At 40.8% G+C, this 25,494-nt stretch overlaps 1 protein-coding gene and 1 long non-coding RNA gene across 2 annotated transcripts in view; one reads left to right on the top strand and one right to left on the bottom strand.

The window, feature by feature from the left end:
• LOC117504474 overlaps positions 1-22,718 on the bottom strand; it is a 28,671-nt gene extending 5,953 nt beyond the window's left edge. The window contains exons 1-5 of the mRNA XM_034163943.1: positions 22,559-22,718; positions 20,830-20,951; positions 20,523-20,748; positions 15,406-15,527; positions 15,084-15,324 (exon numbers count right to left, since the gene is read on the bottom strand). Coding sequence (XP_034019834.1) covers positions 15,084-15,324; positions 15,406-15,527; positions 20,523-20,748; positions 20,830-20,949 — 709 coding nt within the window. The 5' untranslated portion in view covers positions 20,950-20,951; positions 22,559-22,718. The remainder of the gene's footprint in view (positions 1-15,083; positions 15,325-15,405; positions 15,528-20,522; positions 20,749-20,829; positions 20,952-22,558) is intronic.
• Positions 12,906-25,494, top strand: part of LOC117504477 — a 757,689-nt gene continuing 745,100 nt past the window's right edge. The window contains exon 1 of the long non-coding RNA XR_004558805.1: positions 12,906-13,089. This is a non-coding gene — a long non-coding RNA (uncharacterized LOC117504477). The remainder of the gene's footprint in view (positions 13,090-25,494) is intronic.

Below are 25,494 nucleotides of genomic sequence, written 5' to 3'. Positions count from 1 at the left end.
CTCCAACGCGAGAGATGTCAATTGAAACAAAGGAGAGGATTATCAAACTCTTAAAGAGGGTAAATCATCATGCAATGTTGCAAAAGATGTTGGTTGTTCACAGTCAGCTGTGTCTAAACTCTGGACCAAATACAAACAACATGGGAAGGTTGTTAAAGGCAAACATACTGGTAGACCAAGGAAGACATCAAAGCGTCAAGACAGAAAACTTAAAGCAATATGTCTCAAAAATCGAAAATGCACAACAAAACAAATGAGGAACGAATGGGAGGAAACTGGAGTCAACATCTGTGACCGAACTGTAAGAAACTGCCTAAAGGAAATGGGATTTACATACAGAAAAGCTAAACGAAAGCCATCATTAACACCTAAACAGAAAAAAACAAGGTTACAATGGGCTAAGGAAAAGCAATCGCGGACTGTGGATGACTGGATGAAAGTCATATTCAGTGATGAATCTCGAATCTGCATTGGGCAAGTTGATGATGCTGGAACTTTTGTTTGGTGCCATTCCAATGAGATTTATAAAGATGACTGCCTGAAGAGAACATGTAAATTTCCACAGTCATTGATGATATGGGGCTGCATGTCAGGTAAAGGCACTGGGGAGATGGCAATAATAATAATAATAATAAATAAATGCACAAGTTTACATTGATATTTTGGACACTTTTCTTATCCCATCAATTGGAAGGATGTTTGGGGATGATGAAATCATTTTTCAAGATGATAATGCATCTTGCCATAGAGCAAAAACTGTGAAAACATTCCTTGCAAAAAGACACATAGGGTCAATGTCATGGCCTGCAAATAGTCTGGATCTTAATCCAATTGAAAATCTTTGGTGGAAGTTGAAGAAAATGGTCCATGACAAGGCTCCAACCTGCAAAGCTGATCTGGCAACAGTAATCAGAGAAAGTTGGAGCCAGATTGATGAAGAGTACTGTTTGTCACTCATTAAGTCCATGCCTCAGAGACTGCAAGCTGTTATAAAAGCCAGAGGTGGTGCAACAAAATACTAGTGATGTGTTGGAGCGTTCTTTTGTTTTTCATGATTCCATAATTTTTTTCCTCAGAATTGAGTGATTCCATATTTTTTTCCCTCTACTTGGTCTAAAAAAGTAACCGTTACTGACTGCCACAATTTTTTTTTCTAATTTCTTATAGTGTTTCTTAAAGCCAGAAAGTTGCCATTTGAAATGACTTTAGTTTTGTGTCATGTCTGTGATCTGCTTTTTTTCTACAAAATTAAACAACTGAATGAACATCCTCCGAGGCCGGTGATTCCATAATTTTTGCCAGGGGTTGTACATGGAGAGACTCCGATGTCACACACTTGCATTACTCTCTTGCTATATCACAACACATTGCAACTGATGATAATTTTAAACTTGTGTTTACATTGTTGTGGTCATTCAGATAATTTCACGATGGACACATAAAGATTCCCGTGAAACTTGATGAGTGCCCTAATTTTTACTATTATTATTGCCTTCTCAAGCTTTGTATCTGATTGTATTTGAACTATTTGGACATGACACCTTGAATGGCGTCACCTTCTCACACCTTCGTGCCCCTGCCTTGTTGGCATGTTGTATCAATCAATCAATCAATTTTATTTATATAGCACCAAATCACAACAACAGTTGCCCCAAGGTGCTTTATACTGCAAGGCAACAGCCATACAATAATTACAGAAAAACCCCAACAGTCAAAATGACCCCCTGTGAGCAAGCACTTGGCGACAGTGGGAAGGAAAAACTCCCTTTTAACAGGAAGAAACCTCCAGCAGAACCAGGCTCAGGGAGGGGCAGTCTTCTGCTGGGACTGGTTGGGGCTGAGGGGAGAGAATCAGGAAAAAGACATGCTGTGGAAGACAGCAGAGATCAATCACTAATGATTAAATGCAGAGTGGTGCATACAGAGCAAAAAGAGAAAGAAACACTCAGTGCATCATGGGAACCCCCCAGCAGTCTAAGTCTATAACAGCATAACTAAGGGATGGTTCAGGGTCACCTGATCCAGCCCTAACTATAAGCTTTAGCAAAAAGGAAAGTTTTAAGCCTAATCTTAAAAGCAGACAGGGTGTATGTTTCCCTGATCCGAATTGGGAGCTGGTTCCACAGGAGAGGAGCCTGAAAGCTGAAGGCTCTGCCTCCCATTCTACTCTTACAAACCCTAGGAACTACAAGTAAGCCTGCAGTCTGAGAGCGAAGCGCTCTATTGGGGTGATATGGTACTAAGAGGTCCCTAAGATAAGATGGGACCTGATTATTCAAAACCTTATAAGCAAGAAGAAGAATTTTAAATTCTATTCTAGAATTAACAGGAAGCCAATAAAGAGAGGCCAATATGGGTGAAATATGCTCTCTCCTAGTCCCCGTCAGCACTCTAGCTGCAGCATTTTGAATTAACTGAAGGCTTTTCAGGGAACTTTTAGGACAACCTGATAATAATGAATTACAATAGTCCAGCCTAGAGGAAATAAATGCATGAATTAGTTTTTCAGCATCACTCTGAGACAAGACCTTTCTAATTTTAGAGATGTTGTGCAAATGTAAAAAGCAGTCCTACATATTTGCTTAATATGCGCATTGAAGGACATATCCTGATCAAAAATGACTCCAAGATTTCTCACAGTATTACTAGAGGTCAGGGTAATGCCATCCAGAGTAAGGATCTGGTTAGACACCATGTTTCTAAGATTTGTGGGGCCAAGTACAATAACTTCAGTTTTACCTGAATTTAAAAGCAGGAAATTAGAGGTCATCCATGTCTTTATGTCTGTAAGACATTCCTGCAGTTTAACTAATTGGTGTGTGTCCTCTGGCTTCATGGATAGATAAAGCTGGGTATCATCTGCGTAACAATGAAAATTTAAGCAATGCTTTCTAATAATACTGCCTATGGGAAGCATGTAAAAAGTGAATAAAATTGGTCCTAGCACAGAACCTTGTGGAACTCCATAATTAACCTTAGTCTGTGAAGAAGACTCCCCATTTACATGAACAAATTGTAATCTATTAGCTAAATATGATTCAAACCAGCGCAGCGCAGTGCCTTTAATACCTATGGCATGCTCTAATCTCTAATAAAATTTTATGGTCAACAGTATCAAAAGCAGCACTGAGGTCTAACAGAACAAGCACAGAGATGAGTCCACTGTCCGAGGCCATAAGAAGATCATTTGTAACCTTCACTAATGCTGTTTCTGTACTATGATGAATTCTAAAACCTGACTGAAACTCTTCAAATAGACCATTCCTCTGCAGATGATCAGTTAGCTGTTTTACAACTACCCTTTCAATAATTTTTGAGAGAAAAGGAAGGTTGGAGATTGGCCTATAATTAGCTAAAATAGCTGGGTCAAGTGATGGCTTTTTAAGTAATGGTATAATTACTGCCACCTTAAAAGCCTGTGGTACATAGCCAACTAATAACGATAGATTGATCATATTTAAGATTGAAGCATTAATTAATGGTAGGGCTTCCTTGAGCAGCCTGGTAGGAATGGGGCCTAATAGACATATTGATGGTTTGGAGGAAGTGACTAATGAAAATAACTCAGACAGAACAATTGGAGAGAAAGAGTCTAACCAAATACCAGCATTACTGAAAGCAGCCAAAGATAACGATATGTCTTTGGGATGGTTGAGTAATTTTTTCTCTAATAGTTAAGGCTCAATAGAGCTCTGACTCTTTGTCAGCCTGGCTACAGTGCTGAAAAGAAACCCGGGGTTGTTCTTATTTTCTTCAATTAGTGATGAGTAGTAAGATCTCCTAGCTTTACAGAGGGCTTTTTTATAGAGCAATAGACTCTTTTTCCAGGCTAAGTGAAGATCTTCTAAATTAGTGAGACGCCATTTCCTCTCCAACTTACGGGTTATCTGCATAAGCTGCGAGTTTGTGAGTTATACCACGGAGTCAGGCACTTCTGATTTAAGCCTCTCTTTTTCAGAGGAGCTACAGCATCCAAAGTTGTGCTCAATTTGGATGTAAAATTATTGACGAGATACTCTATCTCACTTACAGAGTTTAGGTAGCTACTCTGCACTGTGTTGGTATATGGCATTGGAGAACATAAAGAAGGAATCATATCCTTAAACCTAGTTACAGTGCTTTCCGAAAGACCTCTACTGTAATGAAACTTATTCCACACTGCTGGGTAGTCCATTAAAGTAAATGTAAATGTTATTAAGAAATGATCAGACAGAAGGGGGTTTTCAGGGAATACTGTTAAGTCTTCAATTTCCATACCATAAGTCAAAACAAGATCTAAAGTATGATTAAAGTGGTGGGTGGACTCATTTACATTTTGAGCAAAGCCAATTGAGTCTAATAATAGATTAAATGCAGTGTTGAGGCTGTCATTCTCAGCATCTATGTGGATGTTAAAATCGCCCACTATAATTACCTTATCTGAGCTAAGCACTAAGTCAGACAAAAGGTCTGAAAATTCACAGAGAAACTCACAGTAACGACCAGGTGGACGATAGATGGGTATCAGGTGGGTATGGAAGGCTGGATAGCTCACCTTATACCCCGGGACGACCTAACAGACAGTCACGATTACTTGATCTTGTTTCAGTGAGGCCTTGACTCTGGTCTGGCTACATGGGCACCATAAGGGAGCATCAGGATGGGGTCAACTGATGTGCCAACATGTTTGGCAGTATACTGACTAGAATGAAATATTGGATCATACATAAGAATTGAATTATTAAGCCAAAATTATCTTAATTGTTGACAAGACAGAGTCATGTCAAGAGGATGAGTTGTTAGATAATATCTGTGTTAATTCTTTATTTTATTAATTTATGTTAGTTATCAAATATTTGCTTTTTTTTTTTTATCTGTTTAGAAGTGTCTGGAACCTAGTTTTAACTGTTCAAAGTCTCAACAGACAGTTAAGTGTCACTTCCATTACACATGCACAAAGCTTCAGATATTGTCTTTTATAAACACCACTTGTTGGCTTAGTTCAGGGATTCTCACAAGATGGTGCCCCTGTGTTTGACACATCTCTGGGGACCCAGGCATGTTTTTCACTGTGACTTTCAATTAATATAAAATTGAGAAATAGTTCAACTTTGTGTTTTGTGAAAGACAGCATTACAATAAGAACTGGGTTGGACTAACATCATGATGATGTTTATGTGTCACTGCTACATTATGACAGAAAGTGTCCAGATGCAACCAAGAGATCATGCTGCCAACTATGATGATGGGTTTGAGGCATACGATATTGGTCCTACTGTTTGATCATTGTGATTAAAATGTGATGAGTGTACAGAAAATCTCCATAAAATTGTACAATTCTGATGTAGGAAATTATAATGGTTAAACAGGAGGGAAATGTTATGAAAGTTAATGTTGTTAATGCTCTGTCAAATATATTTACATTATAATTGTTTTAGCCATTGACTGAACAATGCCATGGACGAGAGAAGTAGAGTATAGATAAGACTGATTAGGTGAGACATTCATTAATCAGTGCACGAAAGAAGAAGCAGAAACGGTCTTTGATGAGACATTAGTTCATTAATGTATGATAAATGATCGATCAGGAACAGACTTTGAGACTGACTGTCTTATACTATTAAATGATTTCACTGAATGGACTTTGGAACATCCTGTGACTGTATATAAGTGTCATGAAAACTGAATGTACTTGTATTTGTATTCAGACCTACACTGTGTATAACATCTACCTTTAAAGTTTTAAATAAAAGATCATATAAACTGAAACCAGTTTCCTCTGGTGTCTCATTTGCTGTCTGTCAGAGTGTTTTTAGGTAATTTTTCCTAACAGAAGACTTCTACAAACAAGTCATGGATGCTTTTGTTCAGAAGAAGTGGCACTTGGACTTCATTTATAAGTAAAGGTAAGACCATAATAACATAAATGGTAAATGGACTGCATTTATGTAGCACTTTTCCATCTGCATCAGACACTCAAAGTGCTTTATAAATAATGTCTCACATTCACCCCGATGTGAGGGTGCTGCCATACAAGGTGCTCATTGCACACCGGGAGCAATAGGAGATTAAAGACCTTGCCCAAGGGCCCTTAGTCATTTTCCAGTCAGGCTGAGATTTCAACAGAGGATCTTCTGGTCTCAAGCCCAATGCCTTAACCACTAAACCATCACCTCCCCTTTACCATAATAACTTTTTTTTAAATAAATGTGCTTTTTTGTGTGTGTGCTACAGTTTGTATGTGTAAAAAATGCTGATATGAGATTTTAAACATAACCGATTACCTGATGCCAATCAAACTGTGAATAAGCTACTCTGTAGGGTTCACATGATTGTAAATCTGACTGTGACGAATTCAGTGCCTCACCAGCCATCAACCTCACTACACCTCATTGCACTGCACATATAACGCCTCTACACTTACATTGACAATAAGTTGCAATTTTGGTCTATTTTCAGCAAACTGTTCAAATTTTGAGGAAGAGGGGATGTGTGGACAAAGATGTCGAAACACCGGATGGTAAACGTAAAACTCTAAAAATGCCAAATGGCCTGAGGAGGACAAGTCACAAAAGTCATCCAAGAACATACTTTGTGTCATGCAGTCCCCTCGTCTGGAGGAGATTTCAGTTCAAGTTCACAGCTTTTGACACTGAAGGAGTTTGAGAAATCGCGAAAGATAAATATAATTTGTCTGCTGTTCCTCTTAAATAGAACTTTCACATATAAGTATATGAGTATGCTCATATTTTGAAGTTTTTACTTACTATTGTAGGGTTTAATTAAGATATTTAGAAACCAGTTTTGGATGTTATGTCATGCATTTTCCATGGGTATGCTCACAGATTGACGTGTTTACTGACGTGTTTAATTACAATGTTAGGAAAATGTTCTGTTGCCGTAAAGATTTTGCTGCTTTTAAAATGTTGTATGTGGTAAACATGTTCATTGCAGCTGTTGCTGTCAAAAAATGCATTTCTTGTAAAATTCTTTTATTTTCTTCAGTTTTTACCTAAGGCCAACATATGGCCATTGGGTATTGTGAAGATGTGGCGTCCGTCTGTCCGTGTTCAGCCTAAGTCCAGTTTTATTACTGCTCAACCCAGTCTCACAGCATGTCATAATTCAGCAGCACGAAATATTATCAGTTATCAAGTTGTTCACCAATGAATATGGCTTTATACACTATACACTACTATAATCCTAATCTGTAGTGTCCGTAGGCCCCCCTAATAGGCCTGACCTCAATGTATTCTATCGTAAATTGTGAGCAAACCGGTCCCAAATAAGAAAAACTTTTTTGATGAATATAACATATCTTGGCAAAAAATGACATATCTGCCACTTGGACACAAAAAGTTGAAATTTAGTGATCTGTGCAACACCATATGTACACCTGATTGTGCTTTAGCTGACAGGTAGAAGCAATACACCCTATCTCGACAAAGTGTCACCTTCTGTTGATGTCTTGAAGCACAACAAGTTGCTGCCATCTTGGCCTTAGACCTGGACTAACAGTCTCAAACTGCCTCAACTGGCTGGTCTAAATTTTAGACCTCTGGACTAGTGTAAGACCGGTCTAAATTACCTCATCCCTCCCCACAATATGCCACCACTTTTAGTCTTTGACAAAAGTTTGAATACTAAGCAAGAGTCTCAATATATTTGCCTTGGGGTAATATCTCACAAGGCCATGACAACTTGCGAATGACTTTTGCAAGGGAGTTCCTGAAATTTCACAAAACATTCATGGGGGTTCGCAAACTCCTCATGTGAGATGCAGGGCATCTTTCTCATGTTGGTTGAATTTTGACCAGTTCAAAAAAAATTTGTGCAACCTGTTTTCTCACCAAATAGTGTCACAGTCATCGCTGGTGACTTGCACGTGTCACAAACCCTTCTCAATTTAGCGCTGTACCTCAGAACTTTGTGAGTGGTTGCTGACCCATGAAACTACATTGTGACTGATTGAAGACAAAATGAGAATCTGACATTCTCCGTGCGAGAAAAGCGCAACCTGCCCAGGGACCCTTCGACCCTGATGTAAATGAACTGCAAGACCTATTCATTGACTTCGAAATGTTTGTGTGACATCCCCCGACTTCTCAAAAGAAAACTGACAATAATATACAAATGATGAATGTTTATGAGCGCAATAGTAAGAATATTTCATGAGGTGAAAAATGAAATGTTCCATTCAACGAGCGACAGCCAAGTTGAACAGAACTTCATGTTTCACCTCATGAAATATTTTTTCCATTGCATGATTGAAAAAAAACAAAAAAACAACAACATTGTTTTATATAATTAGGAACAGCTCAGGTGGGACGGTTTGGAAACAAAGTCAGACTGATGAGAGTGACATGGTTTGGACATGGGCAGAGAGAGGGGTAGGTATACAGGGAAGACGCTGAGGATGGAGCCACCAGGCAAGAGGAGAAGAGAAAGGCCAAAGTGGAGGTTTATGGATGTACTGAGGGAGGGCATGCAGGCACTTGGTGTGACAGAGGAAAATGCTGAGGACGAGGTGAGATGGAAACAATTGATGTGCTATTGCGACCCCTACCAGGAGCAGCTGAAACAAGAAGATAAATTTATTTAAATGCATTCATAAATTATAGTGTGGTGTCAGTATGTAACCCAGCTTTTTTAATACTTTAGTTATGCTACTTAATGCGTGTGGTATTAGTATTTTTTTTTTTTGCACCTTTTCTAGGGATCGGTATCGGAACCCGATACCAACGTTATTCAAATATCGAAAAATACCGATCCAACTCGCGACATTTTCCAATAACGGAGAAGAGCCACTGTGAATCCCTTCAACTGCTGTTGTTTGCTCTCTCTTTGTTTATTGCCGATCGGGAGGAGGAGGAGGTTTTTGAAGCCGGGCTGTTTGAGAGCGCTCTCTTCCGCAGTATTCTAGCTGCGGTTAGCGGCAGATTTCTGCTCGGCTCTCTGGTTCAAATTGTCTGTTCGTCGAGCACAGATTTTCTGAAAAATTAACTGAATTGTTGCTGAAAATGTGTGTTAAAAAGTTAGCTGCTTCACTGTCCCAAGGCTGTAAAATGCCAGCTCAGCTTGCAGCCGAGGAGGAGAAGCCGAACAGAGATTCTGTACGCTGAAAGGGAAAAGTCTCCATTAAAATCCTGCGCATGAGCGTCGGTGGTGATATTTATTTTACAGTTGAAAGGCTTCTTGTTTCCCAAAAGTCTGAAGTTTGCACAGCACAAAAACAGTGACATTGAAAAAGAGAGAGACAGAGAAAGAGAGAAAGCGAGCAAGAGACAGAGAGAGCTGTCTTTTTCTTTAAGTCTATAAAAATAAGGCTATCAAAGTCTATAAAAAAAAATAATAAAGGTACTTAATTCTTTCACCAAAACATCAAAACTAGGCTTTGGCCTAGTCTAGACAAATTGTAGCTCAACTTTCAGGTCTCCTTTTTAAGAACATCCTCATATAAACTCAACAATAATGATAATAATATTAAAACAAACAGAGCTTTGGCATCGGATTGGAAAAGTATCGGTATCGGCAGATATCCAAATTCAGTTATCGGGATAGAATCGGAAGTGAAAAATTGGGGATCGGTGCATCCCTAAACTTTTCTTCACCTTTATTCCAAATTCTAGCTGGGTAACTGGATCTGTGCTGACTGACTATATAAAGCAGTATTTTAAGCAGCCACTGATCAAGTATTTTTTTTTTTAACCTGGCATTGTATAGAGACTTTGCAGACATGTGACCTGGCCACTTCCCATCACCACGCTGCCAGTCAAGCGCAGGGCTTCCAGGATTATTTACACTATAAACACTGTACATTCTGCAAAGTTTCAGACAAGATTTGAGATAAACTCATCATCTCTGAACCTGACCATGGAGTATCTGAATATACCAGGCATCTTTCTGGCACTGAATTACAGCACTACATGGACAAAATTGCAGTTTTGGGTGCTTGAACACAGGACCAGGCATGTTGTTTCCTTTGTTGACTGTACCTGGAGGACATTATTACCACATGTGTAAGTACACTAAGGACTTAAAAATTAACTTTACTGAATTTTGTATATGTTGGTGTGGTATTGTGGAAAAACCTCAGTCGATTTTTTTTTTTTTTTTTTTTTTGCGGAACAGTCTTGTCGGGACACCGGGTGTGTTCCTTTCTTTGTTGTCTGTAACTGGAGGGCATTGTTATCACCGCATGTGTTTTTTTATTATTATTTTCTATTCTTTCTAACGCTGCCTTTACTGATAATTTTCATCATTAACTTTACTGAATTTTGTGTACAATGGTGTGGTATTGTGGAATAAAAGTCAGATAAATTTTTTTTTCATGGGGCTTCCATAATGAAATGAGTAACATATTTCTATTTTAACATTTCTAACCCTACGTATGGTGTCATAACAGTGAAAAAGAGAGAAAAGATGAGTTGTTTACACAGCCAAGTCTATGCTGACTGGCTAAACTTGACCTGCAGCTGTGGGTGGTACCACCCTGCACGTGACCTATAACGTCACATGCAAAACCTTTATGGGGCAGAGTTCTCAGGGCCAAAATAGCCCAAGGCCAATTTCTCGTGAGGGGCTGAGTTCGCACTGTGCCGACTTCTCGTGTATCCCTCAGGACTACCCACCAGGGTGAGAGCCAGCAGCAAGCCAAGCCTGTCAGGGTCCAGGTCTCCATAGTGAAGCAAGCAAATGACAGCTGACATGTTCTGATAAATAAACATCAGCAATAGTGGCCACCATGACTATGATTAGTGTAAGACTCACCGCTAGATGTCAGCATTTCATCATTGTCCAGTCAGTCAAGGCCTGTGTCTTTATGGCACAGTGTGGTCATTTTGTGCGTTAGCAAATGCAAAAACAGCTCAAAGCAGCAGGTTCAGTGGTCCTCACCTGTTTATCAGAACTAGGAAGGAAACCAATGGATTGCAGACTCCGGGTAGGGAATGCAGTCTTGCCCCAAGTGAAGGAGTTCAAGTACCTCGGGGTCTTGCTCACGAGTGAGGGGACAATGGATTGTGAGATTGGATGGAGAAGTGGCACAGCAGGGGCGGTGTTGCATTCGTTCTGCCGTACTGTTGTGACGAAAAGGGAGCTGAACCAAAAGGCAAAGCTCTCGATCTACTGGTCAATCTTCGTTCCTACAGTCACCTATGGTTGTGAGGGTTGGGTCACAACCAAAAGAACTAGATTGCGAGTACAAACAACCGAAATGTTTTTCCTTAGTAGGGTGGCTGGTGTCTCCCTTAGAGATAGGGTGAGAAGCTCAGTCATCTGTGGGGAGTTCTGAGTAGAGCCGCTGCTCCTTTGCATTGAAAGGAGCCAGTTGAGGTGGTTCGGGCATCTGGTAAGGATGCCCCATGGGCGCCTCCCTAGGGAGGTGTTCCAGGCACATCCACCTTGGAGGAGACCCCGGGGAAGACCCAGGACTAGGTGGAGAGATTATATCTCCACACTGGCCAGGGAACGCCTCGGGATCCCCCAGACAGAGGCGGTCAATGTGACCTGGGAAAAGGACATTTGGGGTCCCCTGCTGGAGCTGTTGCCCCAGCAACCTGATCCACGATATACAGTGAGGAAAATAAGTACTTGAACACCCTGTGATTTTGCAAGTTCTCCCACTTAGAAATCATGGAGGGGTCTGAAATTTTCATCTTTGGTGCATGCAAGGGCATAGGTTTAGTCTCAGCTTTGGTAGGGAAAATTTTTTTTTTCTGTTAATTACCAGACTAGAAAGAGTCGAATTCAACCTCGAGGTTGCTGTCGTCATCCGATGCCGTGGCCACTTGTGCAGATTTTGTTGAACACAGAAAAAATGTTGTCACCTCCATAAGGAACTTGAACTTTTTTTATTTTTCTTGTATATCTCTTTGCTCTTGTGTTTTGTTCGTTTGTTATTGCATTTGCTGAAATAAAGTTTCGAGAAAAAAAAGATGATGTTGGTTGTCACGGCAGAGATTGGATGGGAACTCATTACTTTGTATGGAGAGGGGGCAGGCTTTCAAATGACGTTGTCCCGGGCGGACAAAGCCAGCAGCAGCCCTGTGTGTGGTGTGTCTTTGATGCCGCCTGAGTGCAACGCCTGCAAAATGATTCTTGGGTGTCAGAGAGAGATGCGTGTTTGGGCAACCAACTGAAATTATCGTACATATTGGATTTTTTCCCATTATTGATCGTACATTGTACAGAGGGCAAAACTATCGTACAAATACGATAATTATCGTACATCTGGCAACACTGCACCGGAGCCACCCATCCTCTGCACTCCGGGACCTCCCACTTTACAAATTAAGCACTGCCTGCCACGAGATGCGCTTTGTTTACGTCTATGTGAGAAGAACGTGAGCCAATGAAATTGCAACATGGGTAACCCTGTCACTCTGGCACGTCGAAAACACAAAACGTGATGACTAAAATTATAGTATCGAGTTCGCAAAAAAATAGTGAATGATTTTGTTATATAAAAAAAATGCTAAATATTGGTAGGGAGTATTTTGCCATCCCAAAATATTGGTTGTGACTTGTTCCTATGGCCCATATGCAAACCTACGCCCCTGGGTGCATGTCCACTGTTAGAGACATAATCTTAAAAAAATAAAAATAAAAAAAATATCCGGAAATCACAATGATTTTTTAAATAATTTATTTGCATGCTGCTGCTGCAAATAAGTATTTCAACACCTGCCAATCAGCAAAAACTCTGGCCCTCAAAGACCTGTTAGGCCGCCTCTAAAAGGTCCACCTCCACTCCACTTATTATTCCAAATTAGAAGCACTATTTGAGGTCTTTAGCTGCATAAAGACACCTGTCCACCCCACACAATCAGTAAGACTCCAACTACTAACATAGCTAAGACCAAAGAGCTGTCCAAAGACACCAGAGACAAAATTGTAGACCTCCACAAGGCTGAAAAGGGCTACGGGGCAACTGCCAAGCAGCTTGATGAAAAAAGATCAACTGTTGGAGCAATTATTACAAAATGGAAGAAGCTAAGCATGACTGTCAATCTCCCTCGGACTGGAGCTCCATGCAAGATCCTACCTCGTGGTGTATCAATGATACTAAGAAAGGTGAAGAATCAGCCCAGAACTGCACGGGAGGAGCTGGTCAATGACCTGAAGAGAGCTGGCACCACTGTTTCCAAGGTTACTGTGGGTAATACACTAAGACGTCATGGGTTAAAATCATGCATGGCAGGGAAGGTTCCCCTGCTTAAATCAGCACACATCCAGGCCCGTCTTAAGTTTGCCCATGACCATTTGGATGATTCAGAGGAGTCATGAGAGAAAGTTATGTGGTCAGATGAGACCAAAATAGAACTTTTGGTCTTAATTCCACTCGCCGTGTTAGGAGGAAGAAGAAACACCGTCCCTACTGTGAAGCATAGGGGTGGAAGGATCATGCTTTGGAGGTGTTTTTCTGGACATGGGACAAGACGACTGCACTGTATTAAGGAGAGGATAACCGGGGACATGTATTGTGAGATTTTGGGGAACAACCTCCTTCCCTCAGTTAGAGCATTGAAGATGAATCGTGGATGGGTCTTCCAACATGACAATGACCCAAAGCACACAGCCAGGATAACCAAGGAGTGGCTCCGTAAGAAACATATCAAGTTTCTGGAGTGACCTAGCCAGTCTCTAGACCTAAACCCAATAGAAAATCTTTGGAGGGAGCTCAAACTCCGTGTTTCTCAGCGACAGCCCAGTAACCTGGCTGATCTAGAGAAGATCTGTGTGGAGGAGTGGACCAAAATCCCTGCTGCAGTGTGCAAACCTGGTGAAAAACTATAGGAAACGTTTGACCTCTGTAATTGCAAACAAAGGCTACTGTAGCAAATATTAACATTGATTTTCACAGGTGTTGAAATACTTATTTGCAACAGTAACATAAAAATAAATAATAATAAAAAAAAATCATACATTGTGATTTCAGGATTTTTTTTTTTTTTAGATTATGTCTCTCACAGTGGACATGCACCCAAGATGAAAATTTCAGACCCCTCCATGATTTCTAAGTGGGAGAACTTGCAAAATTGCAGGGTGTTCAAATACTTATTTTCTTCACTATTTGAAATCTCTTTTTGCTATTACGTACTTTTTTTATTTGCATTCTGTTAAATTTTGTTTCTTTTCTTCCCTAGACCTTTCAAGTCTGCACGTGGTTTACATTTTCAATGAAAGGCTTGCACCTTATCTTTCGTTGTACTTGTTACAATGACAATAAAGAGTCTCTAATCTTGAGCTGTGTGGCTGAAGTTTTATCTCTTCAACACCAGAAGGCACACCTGCTCCGAGTAAATAAACCGTTTTCAGGATAGCGCATTTCCAAAATGCCACAAGAAATCATCAAAAAAAGATAAATAAAAGTACTTAATTCATATTTGGAGTTAGTCTGGGTAAATTCTGGTACCCTGGCTCATTTTGTCCTACTGTTCCCAGTTAAAAAAAAATCTTCACGCTCTATAGCACTTTTCAAATGTTTGAATGAGGTAGCGATGGAAAGTCCACCACTCGGTACAACGACTTTGAAAACATTACACGTTACTGTATTGCTTTATGGTGTTTCAGTGCCAGTGGACACATCAGCGACAGTGCGGGAAAGACCCTTGAACGGAGGCGTTTCACATTATAGCACTCTGTCTCAGTGAGAGACACACACCTCCATTCAGAAAGCCCCCTCTCCCTGCTCCCCTCCACAGCAAACAGAGCAGCAAGCAGCACTTGAGACGTTTGACAGACATGGCTCCTCTCCTGGACTAGAAAACTCGGCAGGTTCTATCAGAAATTTCTGATATGTAAATAATGCTGGTATCAGAAGCCAATACTGATAATGGATTGGATTGGTCCTGTCCCTAATCAGAACGTGTAAATTTTAGAGCTGAATATGCAGTCATTATTACGGAGTTACTGACTGATATTTTTCAGACTCGCTGACTGACTCCATGAATCGTATGCATGTCCTGCTCATCGTAAGGCAGAAAACAACACAAACACTGTTTAATTTTACCCTAAATTGTTCATTTTACATTCACTGATACTCAAAGTTATTTCATATTGGATGATTTAAATCATGTGTCAGTCCCACTTTTCACTCTTACCATCACGATGTGGTTGGAAATGACTGCATGGACCCGAGTCTCTGGCTGGTTGTGATCCCCCACCGTTGTTTCCATCACCTTCTGTTTTCAGGGTTTTTCTGTTTTGAGGATGGACCCACCAGGCAGGAGGAGAAGAGGGAGGCCAAAGAGTTGAGTTTCTAGAACGAAGCTCCACTTCTGCACTCTTATCTCTTTGGCTTTGCTGAAGCCGTGACGACTGTGGCTTTTCTTCATTGTTACGCTTTACAGAGACAATAGTGACAGGGAACTTAGTGAGACCAGCCTCCCCCAGACAACAAAGCTGCTTCCCCTCCTGACTTACCCAGAGTTCCCTCTGTTCCACTTTAATGTCTGGAAGCTTTGAGCCCTGTTGGTCCAGACTCTGATTCCATTCCTGCTGCTCAGGAATATCATCATCTTTACGCACCAACAGCTGCCACATGTCTGCAAGGAAGAATTTAAATAAATAAAATTAGGAACAACATTTATGATAAAAAAGGAAGTCCCTTCAGCTGCTTTCTTGTTTGCACTCAGGGTCACCACAGAAAATCCAAGGTGGATCTGCATGTTGAACTGGCGCAGGTTTTAAGCCGGATGCCCTTCCTGACACAACTCCACATTACATGGAGAGATGTGGCAGGGGTGGGACTTGAACCCGGAACCTTCTGTACTGATACCAAGTGCATTAACCACTTGGCCACCACCCCTGCAGGAACAACATTTATGATAATAAAGATAAAAACAGTATAATGGCATGTACAGTGGCTTGCAAAAGTATTCAGCCCCTTGGTATTTTCATGCATTTTAATTTGTTTATGGCATTTCAAATACCATAAAGTAGATCAGGCTTCTCAATATAAAAAATTATAAAATTATCTTCCTTAGACTCAAACTGAAAGTAAATCTGTACAACTTGATGTAAATTAATTTAAAATATAAAAGTCAAGGTGATGGGTTGCACAATTAATCAGCCCCTTTGGTATAATACCTGTAAATAATCAGTTTAATTGCCAGTTTTCTTCAGACAAGTCAGGGGATGGATACATGAACATTTCCAAGTCACTGAATATGTCTTGGACTTTATTTACATCAGTTATGAAGAAATACGAACAGTATGGCACTCTATGGTAAATCTTCATGATGCAGTGGGACAGAGGAGGGTTTTCTTTCACCAAGCTTGCATCTCAGATGTACCTTCTGGCAGATTGTAGCTGAAATTTCAGGTCTTCTTTTTAATAAAACCCTCCTCTGTGCCACTTCACCATGAAGCTGTTTAACTGGGGAAACAAAATGCAAAACATGCACTATGCACAATTTCTCCAATCACAGCCACAGAAGCCTGTAACTTCTTCTGGGTTGTCTGGGTGTCTTGGTGGCTTTCCTCACTCTTCTCCTTCTTGCACAGTCACTCAGTTTTTGAGAACTGTCTAATCCACACAAATTTACCATGGAGTGCTGTACTGTTTGTATTTCTTCAAAACTGAAGTAAATAAAGTTCAAGACAGATTCAGTAACTTGGAAATGTTCATGTATCCATCCCTGACTTGTCTGAGGAAAACTGGAAATTAAACTGATTATTTACAGGTATTATACCAAAGGGGCTGATTACTTATGCAACCCATCATCTTGACTTTTATATTTTTAAGGAATTTATATCAAGTTGTATAGATTTACTTTCAGTTTGAGTCTAAGGAAGATAATTTTAGAAACTTTTATACTGAGAAGCCTGATCTATGTTTTGCATTTGAAATGTCAAACAAATAAAACTGCATGAAAAACCAAGGGGCTGAATACTTCTGCAAGCCACTGTATGTGTGTCCTGACTACAGCATGTTATTGTACTGAGGAAATCAACTCAGGTCTGGGAGCAGCTGGTTTTCTATGTTGCAGCATCCACCACACCACAGAACATATGGCTAATACGTCCCTGTATGCGGACCATAAGTTGTATTTAAGTTGTGCGATTGTTGACACACATTTCTTGGAAGTTACTCATAAGTCAAGATATGTCTGTTGATGCTGTCGACTGAAGGGCGGCACAAGTGCTGCAGTCCTCATGTGAACAGTTCGGACTGTTTCAAATATTAAAACCATTCACACACGGAGTAAATATAAAGTCTTACCTGATCATTTCAGTTGGATTCATCATCACAGCCTGACAAAAACCTATCCACATGAAGCGTCCTGATTTTGGAAATCTGACATCTGAAAATATTTTAATTCCTTCTCTTGGTTGAAGAAATGTCACGTTAAAGCAAGTCCCTCTGTGGTTTTTCTGCTCCTGGTGTGCCTGTCAGCCTGAACCAGAGGACACCGGCGCTTTGTGCCACAACAAGACAAATAACTCATTTTAAGAGTCACAGTGCATTTATTCACATCAGCATTTAACACAGACATTCAACTCTTCAGCATTCTGCACACAATGAAAAGAAATCCCATGATCCACAAAGACAAAAATAAAACAAAACAATGTTAACTTAATCTGTTTTACCTTCGACAGCGTATATGCGCTCGATGATGTGCTCGTCAACATTTAAGTGTTCCACCTGCCAAACAAAAGGGTTCCACCAGCAGTGGAAACACAAATAAAGCCAGATTTAACTAAGTAAACATAAAGTCTTAATCTTACCTGTTCATTTCAGTTGGATTCATCATCACAGCCTGACAAAAATGTAGCCACATAAAACATCCTGATTTTGGAAAACAACATCTGAAAATACTTTAATTCCATGTCGTGGCTGGAAATAGTATTTTAAAGCAAATCTCTTAGTGGTTTTTCTGCTTCAGATGTGTTCTCAGCCTGATGATGCCGTGTCACCGACCAAACGCCCCCCCCCCCCCCCCCCCCCCCCCCCGAAAATCGGTCCGCCCTGCCTTCACTGTGCATGGTCATTTCGGAGAATGACCAGCTTCATTTCTGAGCATCAGCAGAGATTCACTGATTATCACCTCATTTCTACTTAAGACTGCCCTCCACTCATCATCTATCTCAGTGACAGATATCTGAAGCTTTTGTACAACAATCTTTCAATCATGTCCACATAAATTCAGCATTATTTCATAATAAAAGATGGGGGACCAATCAGACTGCCACAGCAGCATATCAGAGTCTGATGTGCTGTTGCTGTGCCATGTGAGCAGGTGGGATGAACTCATCCCACCTGCTCAAAGTGATGTTAATCAGTGCAATCACCTGCTGGCGTCAGTGGCTTCAACAAAAAATTGGACCCTCTCTGCCCTTTCTGGAATACTTTGGACACCACTGTTGTACAGCTTAGAGATGGTGGCAGTAACAAAAAGACAGCAGGCTGAGCTGGAAGTGGCAGACCTGAAGATCTTGCAATTCTCTTTGGGAGTCATGAGGATGGGCAGGATTAGGAATGAATATAGAGGAACAGCTCAGGTGGGACGGTTTGGAGACAAAGTCAGACAGATGAGATTAAAATGGCTTAGACGTGTGCAGAGGAGGGATGCAGGGTATATGGTGAGAAGGATGCTGGGAGGCCCAAGAGGTGGTTTATGGATGTGCTGAGGGAGGACATGCAGGCAGTTGGTGTGACAGAGGAAGATACAGAGGACAAGGTGAGATGGAAACAAATGATCTGCTATGGCGACCACTAACGGGAACAGCCGAAATAAGAATTTATTTAAATGCATTCATAAATGATAGTGTGGTGTTAGTGTGTAACCCAGTTTTTAATACTTTAGTTATGCTACTTAATGGGTATTTTCTTTTGCACATTTTCACCTTTATCCCAAATTCTCGCTGGGTAACTGGATCTGTGATGACTGATAATGTAAAGCAGTATTTTATGCAGCCACTGATCAAGTATTTTTATCTGGCATTGTATAGGGGCCAAGATAGCCCTGGGCCAATTTTGCGTGGGGGCCTGAGTTCGCACTGTGCAGACTTCTCATGTATCCCTCACGACTACCCACCAGGGTGTGAGCCAACAACAAGCCAAGCCCCTCAGGGCTCTAGGTCTCCATCGTGAAGCAAGTAAATGACGGGTGACATGTTGTGGATAAGCACAAGCAATAGCCACCATGACCCATGGTTAGTGTGACAGACTCACCACTAGATGTCAGTATTTCATCATTGTCCAGTCCGTCAAGGCCTGTGTCTGTGACATGGTATGGTCATTTTGTGTTAGAAAATGAAAACACGGCTCAAAGCAGCAGGTTCTCTGGTCCTCAACCAATTATCAGAATGTGTAAATGTCAGAGCTGAATATGCACAATGATGAGAACAGTCAGGAAAGAAGACTTGAGGGTGACTGAGAGGAGTAGGAGGAGGATGCTGGAGGGGGGGTGTCCCTCTCTGGCAAGGGGAAAATTTTGAATTTTTCATACTTTAAAGGAGCTGAAAAAAAAATGCTCTCATTTACACCTTTAACTGTTTAAAATCTTGGCCATGAATGATAATTCATAATAAATTGTATCAAAATTTATTGTGACCAGGCATTCCAAATTAATGTTTGTCAATAATGAAACCAAATAGCCAGGATATGTAGAGTCAGTCCAATGTTCATGTAAATCCAGATATAATCCATTCAAGACCACAATTTTCACCCCATCCTCTTAGTTCATTTGTATTTTTTTTTTTTTACCCTCTTAGTTAATAAGTACTAAATTCCCTCAGCAGTGGATATTCGGTACGACATCAAAGCAGGCAGTCGCAGGGCTGCAGGTTGTTTGGCTACCTCCGAGTCCTGTTCACCAGGTTTGTTCTACGAGATCAGCTTTGTTGATATGAAGTGCTGCAGAATTTTCAGTGTGTTCTGAGCCCCCTGGACACTCTCTCTGTGTGAACATGATTTTTCAATGTGGCACTTCCTGTCTGTACATAGTTCACTGCCTGACTGCAGCAAAAGTTGCGGGTCACAACCCCTGCAGTGTCAACTTTTCAGGAAAAAAAAGTCACTAAGCTTGATAATCAAGCATCATCTCTTTGCAATCTTTACATTTACCATTTCCTTTTATCCTCTCCTGCACATGCAATTTCTTCACCAAAAACTTTCCAACTTCTTTTTCACTTGCCACCATATGCATCCTATATTACGCAGATTTTTTTTTGAGGAAAAGTAAAATTTCTACCACTTAGGGTACCCATACCTTACCCACCTCAATTTTTTTTGTCACTGGATTTGAAATGACAGACAGGTGCCAAAATGAACCCCAAAAGTCAAGAAATTGCCAACCGGCAGGTTATTCTCATCCCTGTATGCAGTAGTTGTTACAGAGTTACTGACTGATATTTTGCAGACTCGCTGCCTGACTCCATGAATCATATGCATGTCCTGCAAATCACAAGGCACAAAACAAAACAACCACTGTTTAGTCTACCCTAAATTGCCATTTTACACTCACTCATGCCAAACAAAAATATTTCATGTTGGATGATTTAAATCAGGTGTCAGTCCCACATTTCACTCTTACCATCACGATGTGGTTGGAAATAACTGCAGTCTCTGGCTGGCTGTGATCCCCCACAGTTGTCTCCATCAGCTTCTCTTTTCAGGGTTCTTCTGTTTTGAGGATGCCACCAGGCAGGAGGAGAAGAGGAAGGCCAAAGAGTTGAGTTTCTGGAACGAAGCTCCACTTCTGTGCTCTTATCTCTTTGGCTTTGGTGAAGCTGTGAGGACTGTGGGTTTTCATCATCACTCTTTACAGAGATAACAGTGACAGGGAACTTAGTGAGACCAGCCTCCCCCAGACCACAAAGCTGCTTCCCCTCCTGACTTACCCAGAGTTCCCTCTGTTCCTCTTTAATGTCTGGAAGCTTTGAGCCCTCTTGGTCCAGACTCTGATTCCATTCCTGCTGCTCAGGAATATCATCATCTTTACTCACCAACAGCTGCCACATGTCTGCAAGGAAGAATTTAAATAAATAAAATTAGGAACAACATTTATGAGAATAAAGATAAAGCAGTTTAACGGCATGTGTGGGTGTCCTGACTACAGCGTGTTATTTTATTGAGGAAACCAACTCAGGTCTGGGAGTAGCTGGTTTTCTATGTTGAAGCATCCACCACACCACAGAACCCTACTGGATGCTGGTAACAAACCACCACCTCTTAAACAATGCCATCCAGGTTGTACTTGGGGAGTTTTCAGCCTTTTCTAGTGGATGCGGCCCTCAATACAGAGTCACATGCACTCTGGATCATCCTGTTTAGAGCTCCAAGTATCCGTAATGTCTGAATTGATGTTACCTCTCAAAGCAAATGGTCCTCCTCATCTGAGTTTCCCAACACAAAGTCAAACAGTGGAACCCAAAGATCATCAGAGAATCATCAGAAAACAGTTTGCCTGATTCATTTCATAATAACTCAAAAATAAACTAGCAGATGTCACCTTACCCCCGAACCAGACTTGTATATTTGCCTTCTGCACATGGCATAAAAACAGAAAATTTGTTCTATACTGAGTTTACCCTTTCTGTGTGCAGACTGAAATCAGGTTTAATCTGTACTATAATCCACCAAATGTCCATCCATCCATGTGATCCTAAGTCATGCCAAAAGCCTTCATTCGATCGCTGTGATTTTTGTTCTGTGTCATCTATGTAGACCCTGGAGTAACATTTAAACAGAATTGGGTACTATCGTCTTAGACCAAAGTATTAGCAGGCTAACTAGCCACAACGCTTCTTCCTATATGAAGTTTCATGGGGGTTGCCAGACCGACACCTGCATTATCACCACCATCTGTATGAGAGTGTGAAATGTCCATCCATTCCTCTGGTCCAATGTCCCCATCATAACTTTTATATAGCAGGTAAATGATGAAATGAGGATTATAATTCCATTCCAGGATATACGATTCCAGCATTCGAAATCCTCACCTTGCCAAATTCCTGCCCACAGGGCGGGTAGTTTGCTAGAGTGAATAAATTCTGATCTGATGGTATTGTTTCCCTGGACTCATTTGTTTATACTTCGAGTAATTTTTCTACATAAATTGAAACTTGCTCTCAGTCCTTTGTCTTAATCCTAAAGCTAAGCAGCACGTGTCAATCTCTTTATTGGAAACCACGTCTGAATGTTATAAATGAAAAATTACACCCTTACCAAGACTAGTTTGCCCTGCCAATGACAAAAAAAAAAAAAAATAATGATATACTGTTCATAAAAGAGTAATCCCAACCAACAGAGGTCAAACTCACATCAATGCAAAATAAACTAAATATTAAACCTGATTTTGGTCAGCACATAAAAAAGGGTACAGAATAACCTTCCCGTTTTTCGCGCAGACAGCTGGTATGGGGGTAATCTCAGTACCTGACAAATGACATGACAGATGCATACATCGGGATGATTTCAGTGCAAAAACACAAATCAGACGCCCAACCACTAAACCATGAAACGCACCTAACCACAAACTAACCATAACCCCAAACACGGCTGCGCTACCTATAAATAACCACTTTGTTACTCATTAGCAGCAATTAGCCGCTGTTTAAACTCTCTCACCTGCTGCACCTTTTGTGCTAACTTCGTCTTTTCTTCTCCTTCCGTTTTATTGCCAGTGTTTGTGGCTCTCGGACTCGTAAAGAAACATGAAAGAGTGAAGTTTGATCAGTTCCAAGGAGGGTTTTCAGCTAACTAGCTGTAGCTTCAGACCCCCAACCGGAAAACCGTAAATCGCCGCCGCCGTCGTCTTCTTCTTCTTCTTCTTCTTCTTCTTCTTCTTCTTCTTTTGTCGAGTTCATTGGTGGTTTCCAAACCAACACGGTGCATTACCGCCACCAACTATTTGGGTGTGGAACATTAATGGAGTCTGACGTTATATTAATAAGGAAATATGGAGATAAGGCAGGAGAAGAAAAAGACGGAGGGGAAATTACACTGTACTGTATTCTGTTGAATAACCCTGTTCCCTTTAAATATGTCAGTACATGCCTCCAAACTGGTGGTGTAAGTGTAGAAAAAGAAAGTAATCCCTGAAGTGTTAAACTGGCCTGTCCTACCGCTCTGACCTCTTCTAATAGAATTCTACTAACACATGCTCAACAATCTCCCTTCTGCTGCATCTCAAACACTGACCGGTTATATGTTTTCCAATGATGTTGAAGGTGTGATTTAAACTTGTGTGAGATATTTGAATCCTATCCATATATTGCATGAACCATTCATCCCACTGTACTTGTTACTTTCCTTTGATGGTTTATCCATTTCAAAGTCTACTTGGGGCATAGGGAAAATAACAAGGGGGAATAACACAGACAATGGTACTACGCAACTATGCATTAAGTTAGACAAGCCTAGTCTCCGAGCCTGACAATTTCCTACCCAAACAAAACTACTAGACTTAATTTTTCCATGCTCCCAATATGGGTTCAAAACAGATTTGGTAGGATGTGTCTGTTTATGAGCCTGTAAATTTGTCCAATACCCCACCGACCTCTGGCATGAGTCACGGACCGTGAGACTCACAACTGCGAAACAAGAAATAAATAATTGGAGACATCTCAAGGTTAAAGGTAATTTGCCAACCTCTACATCTTGAAAGGTTCACAACATACACGGAGAGCCTGAGCTTGTATCACATTGATTATATAAAGATGACTTACCGCCCCCTGCTGGAATGGCATAAGTCAAGATTGTAGTTAGCAGCACTCACACACACACACACACACACACACACACACACACACACACACACACACACACACACACACACACACACACACACACACACACACACACACACACAGCTGTTGTAAGCAGGTGGTTTTAATTTCACAAACAAAGATAGTGGCTGAAGACCTTAAAACCACTAAACATTTCACTGATGGTACAAACATGAAACCTAAGTCACTCATGGTGATAGCAACATGAGACTTATCTAAACTGACTAAACTAATCGAGCTACAAATACACAAAGAATCAATAACACTAACAACACTGTTAAACTAACATAAACCACAATAACAACATTTAAAACCTCAAAACCCTAAACTCCCATGGCGCATTGCAGTACAGCATCCATTGTTTATTGTTAGCTAAAATTGGCAATTTCACCAAAAATATTTGTCCTATCAACTTTCCATTTTTGCAGCGTTCATCCTTGACCCAAAATACATAAGCATACCAAACAACAAATGTCAGTGGTCCCCATTCTTTGAGTGATCAAAGCCATATGCATACACACACATATACACACACACACACACACACACACACAAAACAAACACATAGAGGCCACTTGGCTATTATAATATAGATTAAAACAGTTACGTGAAAAGCACAACAGTGCCAGAATCCCACCGGGGGAAATGGCAAAGCGTTGTAGGCTGGTTTGATGATCTGAGAGACCTGGAATACAGAATACGAATGGAATACAGGCTCAGGAGGTCTGAGATTTAAAGTGCAGTAAGTTCAGGTAACATCTGTGACTCACAAATGGGACTCACTACTCAGGTAGAACTGAATGTACTACTACGTTGTTCATTCAAAGAAGATGATGGAATTCTCACGTATTCCCCTTTTCTAAGACTTTCCAGTGCTGGTACAAGCACAAGAGTCACAAGATGGCGCTGTAGCATTGGTTGGCACTCTAGGTTTCAACGTTATACTTCTTCTCAGTCTCAATCAGCAGGAGTCTGGGATTCTGCAGAATGAGTTTAGAACCTCAGTGTTCTTCAACACTGAGATAATTGTGATGAAGAGTTTTATCCCATAGATAGACATTTCCCACTCTGCAAAGCTGAGGACTTTAATCAAAGCAATCTACTTCATCATCATCATGCCTCCTGTGCCACCAGAGCACTTGATCCTCTGTATACTAATCAATCAATCAACTTTTTTCTTGTATAGCGCCAAATCACAACAAACAGTTGCCCCAAGGCGCTCCACATTGCAAGGCAAGGCCATACAATAATTATGAAACACAGTCTACGTCTAAAGCAACATAACCAAGGGATGGTCCAGGGTCACCCGATCCAGCCCTAACTATAAGCCTTAGCGAAAAGGAAAGTTTTAAGCCTAATCTTAAAAGTAGAGAGGGTATCTGTCTCCCTGATCTGAATTGGGAGCTGGTTCCACAGGAGAGGAGCCTGAAAGCTGAAGGCTCTGCCTCCCATTCTACTCTTACAAACCCTAGGAACTACAAGTAAGCCCGCAGTCTGAGAGCGAAGCGCTCTAATGGGGTAATATGGTACTATGAGGTCCCTAAGATAAGATGGGACCTGATTATTCAAAACCTTATAAGTAAGAAGAAGAATTTTAAATTCTATTCTAGCATTAACAGGAAGCCAATGAAGGGAGGCCAACACGGGTGAGATATGCTCTCTCCTGCTAGTCCCCGTCAGTACTCTAGCTGCAGCATTCTGAACCAACTGAAGGCTTTTTAGGGAACTTTTAGGACAACCTGATAATAATGAATTACAATAGTCCAGCCTAGAGGA

Source organism: Thalassophryne amazonica, chromosome 22 (assembly GCF_902500255.1).
Source record: "Thalassophryne amazonica chromosome 22, fThaAma1.1, whole genome shotgun sequence".
NCBI lineage: Eukaryota > Metazoa > Chordata > Actinopteri > Batrachoidiformes > Batrachoididae > Thalassophryne > Thalassophryne amazonica.
Note: the sequence above shows the minus strand (reverse complement) of the source record. Positions and strands in the feature narration are given on the sequence as shown.